Source organism: Bos mutus, chromosome 7 (genome assembly GCF_027580195.1).
Source record: "Bos mutus isolate GX-2022 chromosome 7, NWIPB_WYAK_1.1, whole genome shotgun sequence".
Classification (NCBI taxonomy): Eukaryota; Metazoa; Chordata; class Mammalia; order Artiodactyla; family Bovidae; genus Bos; species Bos mutus.
Window position 1 is genome coordinate 13,210,890 of NC_091623.1, and position 16,626 is coordinate 13,227,515.

At 38.3% G+C, this 16,626-nt stretch overlaps 1 protein-coding gene across 3 annotated transcripts in view; it reads left to right on the forward strand.

Annotated features, from left to right (window-relative positions):
* ATG10 (autophagy related 10) overlaps positions 1-16,626 on the forward strand; it is a 275,884-nt gene that overhangs the window by 12,662 nt on the left and 246,596 nt on the right. For all 3 annotated transcript variants that reach the window (XM_070373075.1, XM_005903763.2, XM_070373076.1), the window contains exon 2: positions 4,090-4,209. In XM_070373075.1, coding sequence (XP_070229176.1) covers positions 4,194-4,209 — 16 coding nt within the window. In that variant the 5' untranslated portion in view covers positions 4,090-4,193. The remainder of the gene's footprint in view (positions 1-4,089; positions 4,210-16,626) is intronic.

A 16,626-nucleotide genomic window follows, 5' to 3' on the forward strand; every position in this document is an offset into this window, starting at 1 on the left:
CTCTATTTGGTATTTTCAACTTTTCCCTCTCTCCAACACCCTTTGTTCAGCTTAAACATATATTTTTATCTCCTTTCTTAGGAAAAACAATATCCTCCCTTAAGCCTATGTACTGCTTTGGTTACCATTTGTATCTACTTTCCAATCAAATTTTTTGAAAAGTAGTCTACAAATTTTGTGCTTATTTCTGCACGTGTAGTTTTCTCCTCAGCCCATCACAACCTGCTTTCTCTACCATTGCTGAAACTGCTCACTAAGGCATCAATGACTGCTTCATTTTCAAGCTCCATACATGTTTTCAGCCCTTTTCTTAATGGTCTCTCTTTTCTTTTGACAGTGTTGGTTCTTTGTTAGTTATTGTCTACTCCCTTGAAACCTTTATTCCCTGGCTCTGTGGCATTGCTCTTCCTGGGATCTCCTAATGCCTCCTTCCTTATTCTCTAGCTCTTGTGTTTATTCTCCTGCCTCTATAGGTCCCTTTAAGTGCTGCTGCTCTAAAGGTTTCTTTCTCAACCCACTGCTCTTTTCACTATGCACAGAGGTTCTTAACTTTTTGGTTAAGACTCCTCAAGCAATCTGTTGAAAATTTTAGAATCTTTCCTTTTCAAAATATAGGTAGGAGTATACATACAAAATTTAGTGTAAAATTTCATGATCCACCAGAAGCCATATTAAGAATCTGCCATATGCATTCCAGCTTGCAATATTTACTCTCATGGTTTCATTTGTCTCTTTTAAACAAATGAATTTCAGATCTTTTAAGTTCATCTTGGCCTCTGTCCATAATTGAAGATCCATATTCTTTCTGCGGGGCATCCCCCATGGTGGCTCAGTGGTAGAGAATCCGCCTGCAGTGCAGGAGATATGGAGATGCAGGTTCCATCCCTAGGTCGGGAAGATTCCCTGGAGCAGGGACTGGCAACCCACTCCAGTAATCTTGCCTGGAAAGTCCCACAGACAGAGGAGCCTGGTGGGCTGCAGTCTAATAGGGTCATAAGAGAGTCAGACACGACTCAGGAACTAAAACAACAATTCTTTCTGCTCCCTTTCATTGCCTGGGTTTAGCTTCTCATGACCTTTCATAGACCACTGTAACAGCTTCTAACTCTCCTCCCTGCCCTCAAGCTGTGCCCTTTAGATACATACTCCATGGAATGTGAAAGTGAAAGTCGCTCAGTGGTGTGGGACTTTTTGAGACCCCATGGACTATAGAGTCCATGGAATTCTCTAGGCCAGAGTACTGGAGTGGGTAGCCTTTCCCTTCTCCAGGGGATCTTCCCAACCCAGAGATCGATCCCGGGTCTCCCACATTGCTGGCGAATTCTTTACCAGCTGAGCCACAAGGAAAGCCCAACCACCGATACCGTTCTGACTTTTCAGCTCTAACTTCTGATTCTCTGTTTCCTATGGAAATGGTTCAAACTCTGGCATGGCACACAAGCCTCCTGTCAGAAAGTTCATTACTAGTCATTCTGGCACCTTTGAGGCCCTTCCCATCCATTTCTGCTCCATTAGTGGGTGCAGACAGATTTAACTTGCATAGGATTTGACTATCTGCACCTGCCCTTACTCTCTGCCTATCTCTTTAAAACAAAATATTTTTATTTGTTTATTTGGTTGTGCTGGGTCTTAGTTGTGACACCCAGGATCTTTTTTCAGTTGCAACATGTAGAATCTAGTTTCCTGACCAGGAATCAAACCCAGGCCCCTTGCATTGGGAGTGCAGAGTCTTAGCCATTGGACCACCAGGGAAGTCCCTCTTCGTATATTTACCTTATTATCATGTTGGTGGCATCAAACTTGCAGTTCTTTACACCCTTACTTACCTTGGTTCACACCATCCTCCCTGCATGGACCACTCTTCCAATCCCTGGGATTCACTCACTGACAGTTACCCTGCAAAAACTCCTACATGTACCTTACAGATTCAACTCCACTCCCACCCCACACTTTCCCACACCTTCCCCTCTTTGTTAGGGACTCTTCTTGTGCCTATCATAATCTGTGCATTGCTCCATTGTATACTTTAACTTGAAGTCCTTTTTTCCAGTGCTATCAGAATTGAGAGGTAAGGTCTTAATTGAAAAATTTGATTAAAGCTAGAATTAGAAAAATTATACTTATGTACTTAAAACATTTTATTTTAACTTAAAACATATAAATATATTCATTTGCCAGTTTTCCCATGTATTACCAAGGCATTTTCTTTGAGTATGGGTACTTGATTGGAATTCATTGTTTATTCTTAATTATACTGAATGTGGAATGCATTCTCTAAATTTCTAGTTTGGGTTTAAAAGAAAGAACATAAGCCACTTGTGCAACAGTCTGAGTGCAGAATCCTTGGTTTGTATGATTTTTTTTCCCCTGAGTCAGTCTTTTCAGTTGTATTGCCTATAACTAGTTCAGTAGTATATATTTTCATATAAAGACTTGCCTTTATCATCTTTCCGAGTCTTTATAAAGTCTACATCATAGAAATAACAGTTATCTTTTTTTACTTACATTTTACTGATTTGGTTTGTGTTGCATTAAAGTATGTATTTATGATACATGAATGTGGTTTGTGAACTTTACACTCAACTGATAGGAGCAGAGATGCTTCATAATAAGCATGCTGTAGTCAGTGTTTTATAGAGGGAGTAGACATTGTGTCATTTAATCTTGAGTGGTACTTGGTTAAGAAAGTTTCTACTGTAATTATTGTTACTGGTTATCTCCTTCATTGCAAGATAAGTTCTTACAGAGCAAGGATTATATATATTTTCATTTTTGTGTATCCAACCTTTGTCTATGCATGGTGCCTACTACTTAGTAGAAATTCGATATGTATTTATTGGATGAATGAACAAATTCTTATGTAGGTCATAGTAAATTTGAATAATCAGAAAGAACACTGTACTGGGAATCAGCTAGTATAGATTGATCTTTGGCCCTGGAGTCGAACTGGGGTTTGAAGTTTTCTTCATTTGTGTCTTTGAGTTTTCCTCATTTATATTCTTGAGATTTCCTGGTGGCTCAGTGGTAAAGAATCTGCCTGCCAATGCAGGAGATGCAGGTTCGATCCCTGGTTCTGGAAGATCCCCTGGAGAAGGAAATGGCAACCCACTCCAGTATTCTTGCCTGGGAAATACCATGGACATGGTACCCTGGTGGGTGACAGTCTGTGTAGTTGCAAAAAAGTTGGATATGACTGACGGACTAAACAACAACTACATTCTTGAACAGATTACTTTCCCTTTTTCTTTTGAGGAATGAGGACAGCAACAGCCATTGGGTTGTGTGAAGATTAAGTGGGAATGTGAAGTGTCCAGCATAAGTACCTAACATAGTAAGCAGTTACCAAGTGCTAAATTGTCTGATGATGCTTATCACTAACAAAGAAAATGTGGGCATTCACTTGGTCCAACTTTTCTCATTAGGAGACTGGAACTATATAATCTGTGAGTTTCCTTTCAGATGTTCTAAAGTTTTCTTTGTATAAACAGTATTTCATGTTTTGGACAGATTTATGTAACAAATATATGGATAATCCTTGATTTGTCACATTTGCTGAATCAATAAAGTAGATAATTAATTAGGTGATCATAACCTTACACCTTGTGAAACAGTTACTTTAGGCTTTGAAACATCATTTGTTAGTGAGTTGAACTTGAATAAAGTGGGAAGAATGGCCCCGCTCCACTAATCACTGTCATGCTGTTTATATAAGAGCTAAGGTGGGAGATAGAGAAGGAAGTCTGAGGAGGTTGTTTGGAAGCATTAACTTAGAAGGGAGATAATATAAACACTTGAAACTAAATTTATGGACAAACTAGACTTTTTGAACCATAGATATGTATTTGTTACAACTCAAAAACTAGGTTTTGAGTTTTCATGTTGATCACATTTTCTTCTTGATTAAAAGATGGGGATAGGGAGAGAAAGATGGAAACAAAACACTTTTTTTTTTTTTTTTGAATGGCTCTGAGGTTATTTTCCAGTGTACATGCCAAATTTTGGTTTGTTTAAAGAAATAACATGAATTAGCAGGATTCCTTTCAGTGTTCATTCCACAGCTGATGTTAATACTTAGTTTTTATATTTCAGTTCTCATTTAGTATGGAAGAAAATGAGTTCTTTGGAGAAAAAACCTTCCAGCATTATTGTGCAGAATTCATTAAACATTCACAGAAGATAGGTGATGGTTGGGAATGGAGAGCTTCAAAGGTAAGAATTTTATTTTCTATTTCGATGGAGGTTTTTATTTTTCCCCACTTAAAACCTCAGTAATTGAAAGTAATGTACGAAAGCTAGTTTGATTTAGTAAAAGGCTTAAATTGAAGAATATTTTAAAACAGATGTCTGTTTTATTACTTTAGCTATATATACTCATTATAATTAGGCTAATGAAGTATTATCTAGAAAAGTCCTTAGGTGACCTGCTTTAATTTAATAGATAAGAGTGCTTAGCATATTAATTATCTAAATGTAAACAGATGCTTCTGTGGTGCTTCAAACCATTTGTTTATTCTATTAATTTTCTTAGGAAACTACTTTTGTCCAGAGAGTGAAAAGATAATCCAGACATCAAACCATGGTCAAATAATCACAAATTCTGAATTATGGAGGACTGTTCAGTTCAGTTCAGTCGTTCAGTTGTGTCCGACTCTTTGCCACCCCATGTACTGCAGCACTCCAGGCTTCCCTGTCCATCACCAACTCCCGGAGTTTACTTAAACTCATGTCCATTGAGTCAGTGATGCCATCAACCATCTCATCCTCTGTCGTCCCCTTCTCCTCCCACTTCAATCTTTCCCAGCATCAGTGAGTCAGTTCTTTGCATCAGGTGGCCAACGTATTGGAGTTTCAGCTTCAGCATCAGTCCTTCCAATGAATATTCAGGACTGATTTCCTTTAGGATTGACTGGTTTGATCTCCTTGCAGTCCAAGAGACTCCCAAGAGTCTTCTCCAACACTACAGTTCAAAAGCATCAGTTCTTTGGCGCTCAGCTTTCTTTATAGTCCAACTCTCATATCCATCCATACATGACCACTGGAAAAACCATAGCTTTGGAGGATTTCTTAATAATATAAACACATGTATCTTTGGGAATTTCTTAATAATATAAACACATTCCAAAACATTCTTTCTTTTGGTTCTATTTAGTAATAGTAATGTAAAAAGTCTATATACTCATTTATTTTCACACATATATTTAGTAAGATTCTCTGCCTAAAGCTCTTTAAGAGGTCTTTGAAATCCCTTTTTTAGAGAATAAGTAAGTTTTTTCTATTTGATGTTTTATCTGATTTGTGAAAAAGTGGTGAAATCTTGTGTCTCTGTTGATTAGCTCTGTTTCCTATATGAAATCTGAGAAATGTGAACATTTTTGGGCTGATTCTTATGATTCAGAACTAGAGGCGAGGGAAATGCAGGTCTTGATCAGGTTCACTTGATCAGATTGTCACTGGGGAGAGAAGCCATGATTTTTTCTTGGTGGTATGTCAGCTAAGCTTTGGCAGGGGCTTCACGTCAGGGTTCAAAAGTATAGAGTCAATTTCTTGTGGTAGATTCCAGCCCTATTCTGTAAGTTAATGATGGGACAGTTCATAAACCCTTAAGGTGTCTCTCAGTCTAGGATAATATGATCTTAATAGTACCTTTTATTATTTTTGGTGCTGAGTATTTTATAATTTTGCTTTCTGTTATGTTTGAATTTCTAATCTTATTTCTTCTATGATTATTATCAACATATAAAGAAACTACTAATTTTTATATATTACTTTTGTAACCATTCATCTTACTAAATTCTCCTAATTTTCATAATTTTTCGGTAATTTCTGTTGTGTATTCTAAGTAGAGTAAGGCTATCTACAAATGAGGAGTTTTTTCTTGCCTTCTTTGTAATATTCTCTCTATTATTTTTATGAATTGAGTAGAAAACTGTTAATAGTAATAACAGATCTCTTTGTCTTCTTTGTGATTTTGATGTTAATGCTTCTGATATATAATGGTTAAAATGTTGGTTGTTTATTCATTGGATGAGAATAGATTTCTGACCCATTTTATCCTGTAATTTGTATGATTATACTTTGGGAAGTTTCCCTTTCACCAGGTTAAAAAAAAAAAAAGAATTTCTTCTTTTATCTTAAGCTAGAGGCTGAATAATAGATTCCTTACCTTTTCAGGGACCTAGTAGAGTGGGGGAGGGGAAGGTTAGAGAGGAAGTTGGGTATGTGTGTATATGTGTGTGTGTGTGTGTGTGTGTGTGTGTTGGGTGGCTTTGGGGAAGATCTCCAGGGGGGAATTATATGTCAGAAGTTTCTTCACTGAATTTTTTGAAAGCAGTGCCATAAGAGCCAGTTTCCAGGATTTGTTTTTATTCTTGGCCTTGCCTCTACTTCAAGGATGGGGATGGCTAAGTCTAGTTTCTTGTTTGCTGCCACTTTCTGCTGAGTTAGAAAAGCTGCCTACCCTTTGGAGTGAGAATTATGCCTCTAATTAAGGACTATTCTCTTTAATGTGGGCATGAGCCTATAGATACTATCAAAAAAACCCTAAAACATTCATCAGAGAAAATCTTTACAGCCTTAGGGTAAGGATTGCAAACTTAAGAGTCTGTGAAGACCTGGTGGGGTAATGTAACTGGGTCAAGCCGCTAGGGACAAGACAATGTGGACTCTGAGTCGGGGCCTATGGCTGACCAGGGTGCTCGGCCTGAGACAGGTTAGAAACATGGGCCCAGGAGCTTACCAGATCTTCCAAGAAAAGTAAAAAGATTTAGGGTAATATCTAAATTTTTAAATGTTGGCAACTAATTTAAAAAGATACTTTCCAAAGACAGTGAGGACTGAACCCACATGCCATGGCTCTGTGTGTCCAGTGGGTGACTTCTGGAATTGGGTGTCTGCCTGGTGTTGACTGGTTTCTCACCTTGCCTCAATGCATGCTGTTGATCTGAATTAGGATAAAGGACTCCAGGCAAAGAGATCCTTCTCTACTGTATTTTAGAATGTTCGTATTTTTGCTACTTAATTTCTGCAGTCAATGGCACCCCACTCCAGTACCCTTGCCTGAAGAATCCCATGGACAGAGGAGCCTGGTAGGCTGCAGTCCATGGGGTCGCTAAGAGTCAGACACAGCTGAGCGACTTCACTTTCACTTTTCACTTTCATGCATTGGAGAAGGAAATGGCAACCCACTCCCGTGTTCTTGCCTGGAGAATCCCAGGGGCGGGGGAGCCTGGTGGACCGCCGTCTATGGGGTCGCACTGAGTCGGACACGACTGAAGCGACTTAGCAGCAGTATACCCTATTTAAGAAGGAAATTGTGAATCGGTTATTTGTTATCTCCTTAAACCTGCCATCCTTATTACATCTCAGGCTTTGTGGAACTGTTTGGAAACAATACTTAAACTTTTACTTTTTAGGCTCCAGAAATTAATTTTTGTATTAAAAGTAGCTGTATTGGTATATAATTGACAAACAATAAACTACACATATTTAAAGTGTATAATTTGATAAGTTTGATGTATGTACAGACCTTGAACCTTCACCACAATCATGAGAGTGAGCATATCTATCATCCCCAAAAGGTTTCTTATATAACTTTTTAGTGCCTCTCTCTGCCCCTTTTCACTTTCATGCATTGGAGAAGGAAATGGCAACCCACTCCAGTGTTCTTGCCTGGAGAATCCCAGGGACAGGGGAGCCTGGTGGGCTGCCGTCTATGGGGTTGCACAGAGTTGGACACGACTGAAGCAACTTAGCAGCAGCAGCAGCTCTGCCCCTTCTTGCCCCTCATTTTTAAAAAGAACTTTGTTTATCCCTATATAAAGAGACTTCTTTGAAGAGTATGTATACTGTCACTCATATTTTCAGGTTTGTTCATAAACCACTTTGGTACCACCCATTTTATCTTTTGGAGAGGGCGATGGCACCCCACTCCAGTACTCTTGCCTGGAAAATCCCATGGACAGAGGGGCCTGGTGGGCTGCAGTCCATGGGGTCGAGAAGAGTCGGGCACGACTGAACGACTTCACTTTCACTTTTCTCTTTCATGCATTGGAGAAGGAAATGGCAACCCACTCCAGTGTTCTTGCCTGGAGAATCCCAGGGATAGGGGAGCCTGGTGGGCTGCCGTCTGTGGGGTTGCACAGAGTCGGACACGACTGAAGCGACTTAGCAGCAGCAGCATTTTATCTTTTAATGTTTAGACAATTGGTGTAATTCAACATTTTAGGTAAGGCAAAATATCATTATTTCTGCAGAGTTGATGAGAAAAACAGTGTGAATGAAACATATAAATAATTTAAAATTTTAAAAGAAAGAAACTTAAAATATTCAAAATGTCCTAGTTTTTTATATCTGGAGGTATGCAGATTAAGGAGAATGCTTCTAAATCAGTATTTTTTGGTGGGGCTTAATTCTATTGACATTTGGTCAGGACTGTTTTTGTTTTCCTACTCCTAACATCTCCAAACCCCTCAGGAGGTTGGTACACTCTTCCTAAGAGCCATTGTTTAATGTATCAGATATTAAAGATAGTTATGGTTAAGATTATAGGCTTCAGAGTTAGACCTGAGTACAAATCCTTGCTCTACCATTATTTCCTTTACCATAGTCCTCTACTAGCTGGATTTTAGACGATTTACTTAATGTAGCCAAATTTCATTTTCTTTACCTATAAAATAGGAATAACAATAATACCTAACATGGTTGTTGTTTGGATTAAATGAGATTTGCATTCTAAAAGTTCAGTGTAGTTTCTGGTATGTGGACAGTTATTGTATGATTATCTTTTTTAGGTGGTTGATTGAAATTTTCGGTGTCTTTTGTTAGATAAATAATGCTATGAATGAAATTGTAGTTAGGTTTTCAGAAAATTTTATGAAAGTGTATTAGCACCAAGTATACTGGATTGGTCTGAATGAAATTCTAGTTAGGTTTTCAGAAAACTATATGAAAACTATAAACTGTAGTATTGATATATTGGGGCTTCCCTGGTAGCTCAGCTGGTAAAGAATCCCCTTGCAATACAGGAGACCCTGGTTTGATTCTTGGGTCAGGAAGATCACCTGGAGAAGGAATAGGCTACCCATTCAGTATTCTTGGGCTTCCCTGGTAGCTCAGCTGGTAAAGAATCCCCCTGCAATACAGGAGACCCTGGTTTGATTCTTGGGTCAGGAAGATCACCTGGAGAAGGAGTAGGCTACCCATTCAGTATTCTTGGGCTTCCCTGGTGGCTCAGATGATAAATAATCCACCTGCAGTGCAGGAGACCTGGGTTGGATCCCTGGGTTGGGAAGATTCTCCTGGAGGAGGGCATGGCAACCCACTCCAGTATTCTTGCCTGGAGAATTCCTATGGACAGAGGAGCCGGGAGGGCTATAGTTCACGGGGTTGCAAAGAGTTGGACGCAACTAAGCACAGCACAGCGGACTGATACATTATTCTGAATTTTCTACAATAAGAAAGGAGAGCAGAAGATGGTAAATAGCAATGAATGCAATTGTTTGAAACCCATTAAAGGGTTACCTTGTTTTATTGCACTTTGTAGATATTGTATGTTTTACAAATTGAAGGTTTGTGGCAACCCTGTGTCGAGCAAGTCTATCAGTGCCATTTTTTCAACAGCCTTTGCTCACTTCATGTCTCTATGTCACGTTTCAATAATCTTCACAGTATTTCACATTTTTTCATTATTATTATATTTGTTATGGTGATCTGTGATCAGTGAAGTTTGATTTAGTATTGTGATTATTTTGGAGTGTCACGAACCCTGCCCATTAACAGTGAACTTAATAAATGTGTGTGTCCTAATTGCTCCACTGACTGGCCATTACCCTATCTCTGTCCCTCTCCTCAGGCCTCTCTATTCCCTGAGACATTGCAATATTGAAATTAGACCAATTAACAATGTTACAATGGCCTCTAAGTGTTCAAGTGAAAGTAAAGCGTTGCCTCACTTTAAATCAGAAACTGGAAATGATTAAGCTTAGTGAAGAAGGCATATCAAAAACTGAGACAGGTCAAAATTTAGGCCTCTTGCACAAAACAGTTAGCCAAATTGTAGATGCAAAGGAGAAGTTCCTGAAGGAAATCAAATGTGCTATTCCAGTGAAGACATGAACAATAAGAAAGTGAAACTGCTTTTCTTTAAGGAGAAAGCTTTAGTGGTTGGGAAGATCAAACTAGCCACAACTTCCCATAAGCTGAAACCTAATCCAGAGCAAGGCTCTAACTCTTCAATTCTTTGCAGGCTGAGAAAGGTGAGGAAGTTGCAGAGGAAAAGTTTGAAGCTTGACAGAGTTTCACTCATGAGGTTTCAGGAAAGAAACCATTTCCATAACATAAAAGTGCAAGGTGAAACAGCAAGTGTTGATGTAGAAGCTGCAGCAGGTTATCTAGATCTAGCTAAGGTCATTAATGAAGGTGACTACACTAAGCAACAAATTTTCAGTGTTGACAAAACAGTATTCTATTGAAAGAAGATGCCATCTAGGACTTTATAGCTAGAGAGAAGTCAATGCCTGGCTTCAAAGCTTCAGAGAACAGACTGATCAAATCTTTTGTCAGTGGCTAATGCAGCTGATGGGAGAAGGCAATGGCACCCCACTCCTGTACGGTTGCCCAGAAAATCCCATGGATGGAGGAGCCGGGTAGGCTGCAGTCCATGGGGTCACTAAGAATCAGACATGACTGAGCAACTTCACTTTCACTTTCCACTTTCATGCATTGGAGAAGGAAATGGCAACCCACTCCAGTGTTCTTGCCTGGAGAATCCCATGGATGGAGAAGCCTGGTAGGCTGCAGTCCATGGGGTCGCACAGAGTCGGACACAACTGAAGTGACTTAGCAGCAGCAGCAGCAGCAATGCAGCTGATGACTTTAAGTTGAAGCCAGTGTTCATTTATCATTCTGCAAATCTTAGGGTCCTTTAGGTTATGCTAAATCTACTCTACCCATTTTCTATAACTGGAGCAAAAAATCCTGGATGACAGCACATCTATTTATAGCATCTCAATATATTAAGCCCACTGTTGAGACATACCATTCAGAAAAAAAGATTCATTCAAAATAGTACTGCTCATTGACTACATACCTAGTTACCCAAGAGCTCTGAGGGAGATGTACAACAAGATTAAAATTGTTTTTATGCTTACTAATACAACATCCATTCTGTGGCCCATGGATCAAGGAGTATTTTCAACTTTCAAGTCTCATTTTGTAAGAAACACATTTCATAAGACTGTAATAGTAACTCCTCAGGTGAATCTGGTCAAAGTCAATTGAAAGCCTTCTGGAAAGGATTTACCATTCTAGATGCCATGAAGAACATTTGTAATTCATTGGGAGAAATCAAAATGTCAACATTAACAGGAATTTGGAAGAAGTTCATTCCAACTCTCATGGATGACTTTGAGGGGTTTAAGACTTCAGTAGAGGAAGTTACTGTAGATATGGTAGAAATAGCAAGAGAACTGGAGTTAGAAGTAGAGCCTGAAGATGTGACTCACTTGCTGGAGTCTCATGATAAAACTTGAAAAGATGAGTTGCTTCTTATGGATGAGCAAAGAAAGTGGTTTCTTGAGATAGAATTTATTCGTGGTGAAGATTCTGTGAAGAACTGACAACAAAATATTTAGAATATTATATAAACTTAGTTGATAAAGCAGTAGCAGGGTTTGTGAAGACAGACTCCAATTTATTTATTTATTTTTATTTTTTTGGCCACACTGTGCAGCTTGTAGGATCCTACACTTGGGTCATGAACATGAAAGCATGGAGTCATATCACTGGACCCAGTGATATGACTATCAAACAGCTATCAAATGCTATCAAACAGCACTGCATGCTACTGAGAAATCATTGGTGAAAGAGTCAATTGATGTGGTAGACTTCATTGTTGTCTTATTTTAAGAAACTGCCACAGCCATCCCAACCTTCAGCAACCACCACCATCATGAGTCAGCAGCCATCAACATAAAGGCAAGACACTCCACCAGCAAAATGATTATGACTTGCTGAAGGCTTAGATGATGGTTAGCATTTTTTAGCAATAAAGTATTTTTTGTTTATATATTGTGTTTTTATACTTAATGTTATTGCTCACTTAATAGTCTACAGTATAGTATAAACATAACTTTTATATATACTGGGAGACCAAAAAAAATTTGTTTGACTCACTGTATTGTGATATTTGCTTTATTGTTAGTCTGGAACCCAGCCCTCTATATCTCGAAGGTATTTCTGTGTATATTTAAAAAACCCATGAGCTCATAATGTTAGAGAAGGAAGGGGGATAGAGAGTGGTCGAGAGAGAGAAAGAGAGGGACAAACAGGCAGACAGAGAGGAGCAGAACAGACTCCAAACCTAACTCGTTGGACACCATTGGGAGTATCTAGGGCATCAACTCCTTGGTCTGAAAATTGTTGGTTAAAGGAAAAGAAATAAGCATTTATCCTGCATGTCCTGTATGAACTATATTTCATGGTAACTAAATAGCCTAATTTGAAATGTGAAATTTTTCTGCCCCCCCCCCCCGCTCCTAGAATTCCAATAAACATAAAAAGGGCAATTGTTGTTCAATCGTTATATCATGTCCAACTGTTTGTGGCCCCAGGGACTGCAGTATGACAGGCTTCCCTGTCCTTCACTATGTCATTGAGTTTGCTCAGATTCATGTCCATTCAGTCAGTGATGCTATCTAATCACCTCATCCTCTGTCACCCACTTCTTCTGCCCTCAATCTTTCCCAGCATCAGGGTCTTTTCCAATGAGTCTGCTCTTCACATCAGGTGGCCAAAGTATTAGAGCCTCAGCTTCACCATCAAGTCCTTCCAATGAATATTCAGGGTTGATTTCCTTTAGGATTGATTGGTTTTACCTCCTTGCAGTCCAAAGGGCTCTCAGGAGTCTTCCCCAGCACCATGATTCCAAAGCATCAATTCTTCAGCACTCAGCCTTCTTTATTTTCCAACTCTCACATCCATACATGACTACTGGAAAAACCTTAGTTTTGACTAGATGGACCTTTGTGGGCAAAATGATGCTTCTGCTTTTTAATATGATGTCTAGCTTTTTGTCATAGCTTTCCTTCCAAGGAGCAAGCGTCTTTTAATTTAATGGCTGCAGTCACCATCCACAGTGATTTTGCAGCCCAAGAGAAGAAAATCTGTCACTGCTTCCACTTTTCTTACTTCTATTGGCCATGAAGTGATGGGGCCAGATACCATAATCTTAGTTTTTAGAATATTGAGTTTTAAGCCGGCCTTTTCACTCTCCTCTTTCACTTTCATCAAGAGGCTTTTTAGTTCTTCACTCTCTGCCATTAGGGTGGTATCATCTGCATATCTAAGATTGTTGATATTTCTCCCAGGAACCTTGATTCCAGCTTGTGATTCATCCAGCCTGGCATTTCACATGATATACTCTGCATATAAGTTAAATAAGCAGGATGACAATATACAGCCTTGTCATACTTCTTCCCCAATTTTAGAGTCATGTCCAGTTCTAACTGTAACTTCTTTGACCCAAATACAGGTTTCTCAGGAGACAGGCAAGGCAATCTGGTATTCCCATCTTTTTAAGAATTTTCCACAGTTTATTGTGATCCACACAGTCAAAGGCTTTAGCATAGTCTATGAAGCAGAAGTAGTTGTTTTTTTGAAATTTTCTTGCTTTCTGTTTGACCCAACAAATGTTGGCAACTTGATCTCTGGTTCCTCTGTCTTTTCTAAATCCAGCTTGAACATCTGGAAGTTCTTGGTTCACATACTATTGAACACTAGCTTGAAGGAGTTTGAGCATAACTTTACTAGCATGTGAAATTAGTGCAATTGTACAATAGTTTGAGCATTCTTTTGTGTTGCCCTTCTTTGGGATTGGAATGAAAACTGACTTCAATTAGAAAATCACCACTTTTCAGTCCCTAATGAAAGAAATTAGTCAATAATAATTAGTAGGTGAAAACATTAGATGAAAAGTTAATGTGGAATTTACAAAAGAGGGATTGAGCTATCATTATCTGAACCTAGTAATCGATCTTAGCTTTGCTGAAAATAGGGTGAAAGTGTTAGTTGCTCAGTCATGTCCGACTCTTTGTGACCCCATAGAGTATTGCCCAACAGACTCCTCTGTCCATGGAATTCTCCTGGCAAGAATTAAAGTGGGTTGCCCTTCCCTTCTCCAGGGGATCTTCCCCACCCAGGGATCAAATCTTGGTCTTCTGCATTGCAGGCAGATTCTTTACCATCTGAGCCAATAGGAAAGCCCCCAAATAGGGTATCCAGATATTATGTACTTTCTGAAGTTTTATAACATGTATCACAGACCACAGTCTATGAAATATTCTTGCCACCAAATATGAACCCAAATAGAACCAATCAAGGAAGTCAAGTGATAGAGGACCAAGTTAATTGACACCATGGGAAGCAAATAGAAAAATCTAGAAATCTAAAGGACAACTGACCCAGTTTCCTTATAAAGTTGATGGGAGGGTTAAGAAGTGAGGAGGAGGATTATATTTCTAATTATTTAGAATTAAGAACCAGGTGTTTTGGGGTTTTGTTTTTAAAATATCCTTGAGGCAGCAAGCAGCATGTTGTTCTAGTGAGGAAAACTAGTGTGCAGCTCAGGTCATGTGAGACTTACTATGGGAGGGTGAGGCTGGTTCAGGAAATGGGTCTGTTGACCATAAGCTAGGATGTCTTGACAGTGTCAGCTTGCTATGAAAGTTTCTCAGTCCTTACTTTCCTTTTCTGAATTTATCTTGTTGACCTGTAACAAAGAGTTTGTAGATTGAGAACAGTTTTGGGGCTGGTAAGTTACAATTAGTTCTTGAATTGCCACCAGTTTAGACCACACTTGGAGTAGCACTACTCTAAATTAGTGGAAATTCAGGAACCATGCATTAATGTACTGTGTGAACCTTGTTTTGATCCTGACTCAAACAAAGCAACTGTAAAAGGACTTTTTGGGGGGGACAGTTGGGGATATTTGATTATGACTAAGGTGTAAAATGGTACTGATGAGGTTAGCAAAGAAAAAACACACCAGGGATAGATAAAGCAAATGTGGCAAAATCATGACATGTGTTGAATATGAGTAATGTGTATATAGGTTTGATTTTGGTACTGTTCTCTCTTTTATGTATGTTACATATGTGCTTCCTTTTGATGTCGTAACAATTTATTCTTCACCCTAAACTTTATTTGTAATTACAAATGTTCTTACCCTTGTCTTAGATTCAGTACCCTTTTTGGGAATTTGTGTGGTTTAAAACTTCAAAGCAACTTGCTTTCTAAAATTTTTTCTTTTGTTTCGTGTTTTTACTTGCTAGATATGAGTAATTAGTTCTGTGATTCTACTTTTCACAGGTTATTGATAGAATAATTTCCCATAGTTTTTCAACTTACTCTCTCACTTTTGTATAGCAGAAACAGGAAAAGAGACCATTCAGATACTGAAAACAAAATATTCTACTAATCTTGAGATTAGATTTTATACAATTGACACTAGATTACTTTGTGTGTTATTTTTAAAGAAGAATTAAAAGCCTTCTGCTCCCTTACCCCCACCCCTGCCCCATTAATCCCTGTCTCTTCAGTTAAATGTACTAGATTATATCTTGAAATTTCATATCAACACACTAGAAATATTTTGATCATTTCCCTAACAGCTTAGGAGCTGATTATTTAAAGGACTTATTTCCTAATTTATGTAGATGTAGAGTAAAAATTTTAAATTTTACTTTATTCTTAGAAATTTAAAATTAAAATTTTTTTGATTCCTGATTTTTTAATTTCTTTTTAATTCCTTCTTTTCAGTAGTCTTTCTGATTAATTCACATTGATTTTCTTAAAGCCCTTTACCATATCCTAATTACATCAAATTCGTATTTTTAAAATAGATTCTAAAACATTTCCATATTTTACTGTATTCCATCTTTTAACACTGTCTTACTAGAAAATTCACCCCACCCTTCCCATTTATTCTCCTACCCTGCTGAATTTCACACCTTGTTTATTTGCACAGCTACCTTTATACCTTCATTGGCGCTTCAGATGGTAAAGAATCTGCTTACAATGCAGGAGACCTGGGTTCGATCTGAAAGATCCCCTGGAGAAGGGAATGGCTACCCACTCCAGTATTCTTGCCTAGGAAATCCCATGGACAGAGGCATCTGTAGATCTGTAGTCCATGGGGTCACAAAGAGTCAGACATGACTGAGTGACTAACAGTCACCTTTAAGTGAACCTTAAAAGTGAATAAAGTGAAATACAGTGAACCTTTATTTTTAATGTCTTATTATGAAAAATTTTAAATATACAAAAGTAAAGAGGATAGTATAATGAATTCCCACGTACCTGTCACCTTACTTCTATAATTATCAACTCATAGCCAGGAACATACTCTTAAAGCATATGTGGCATATAGGAAGTGCCATAATATATCTCAATTTAATTAAGTTGGCTTTCTTTTTTCCCTCCCCTAGTTTGTCTTAAAATTATGGATTCTTCAAGTACACTCTAAATTTATTTATCATTAATATTAAATTAATGAATGAACTCAGAAAAAGACTCTAGAGACCTAAAATATTATTTCAAGAAATATTTATTTATTTTAAAAATTATAGGAGA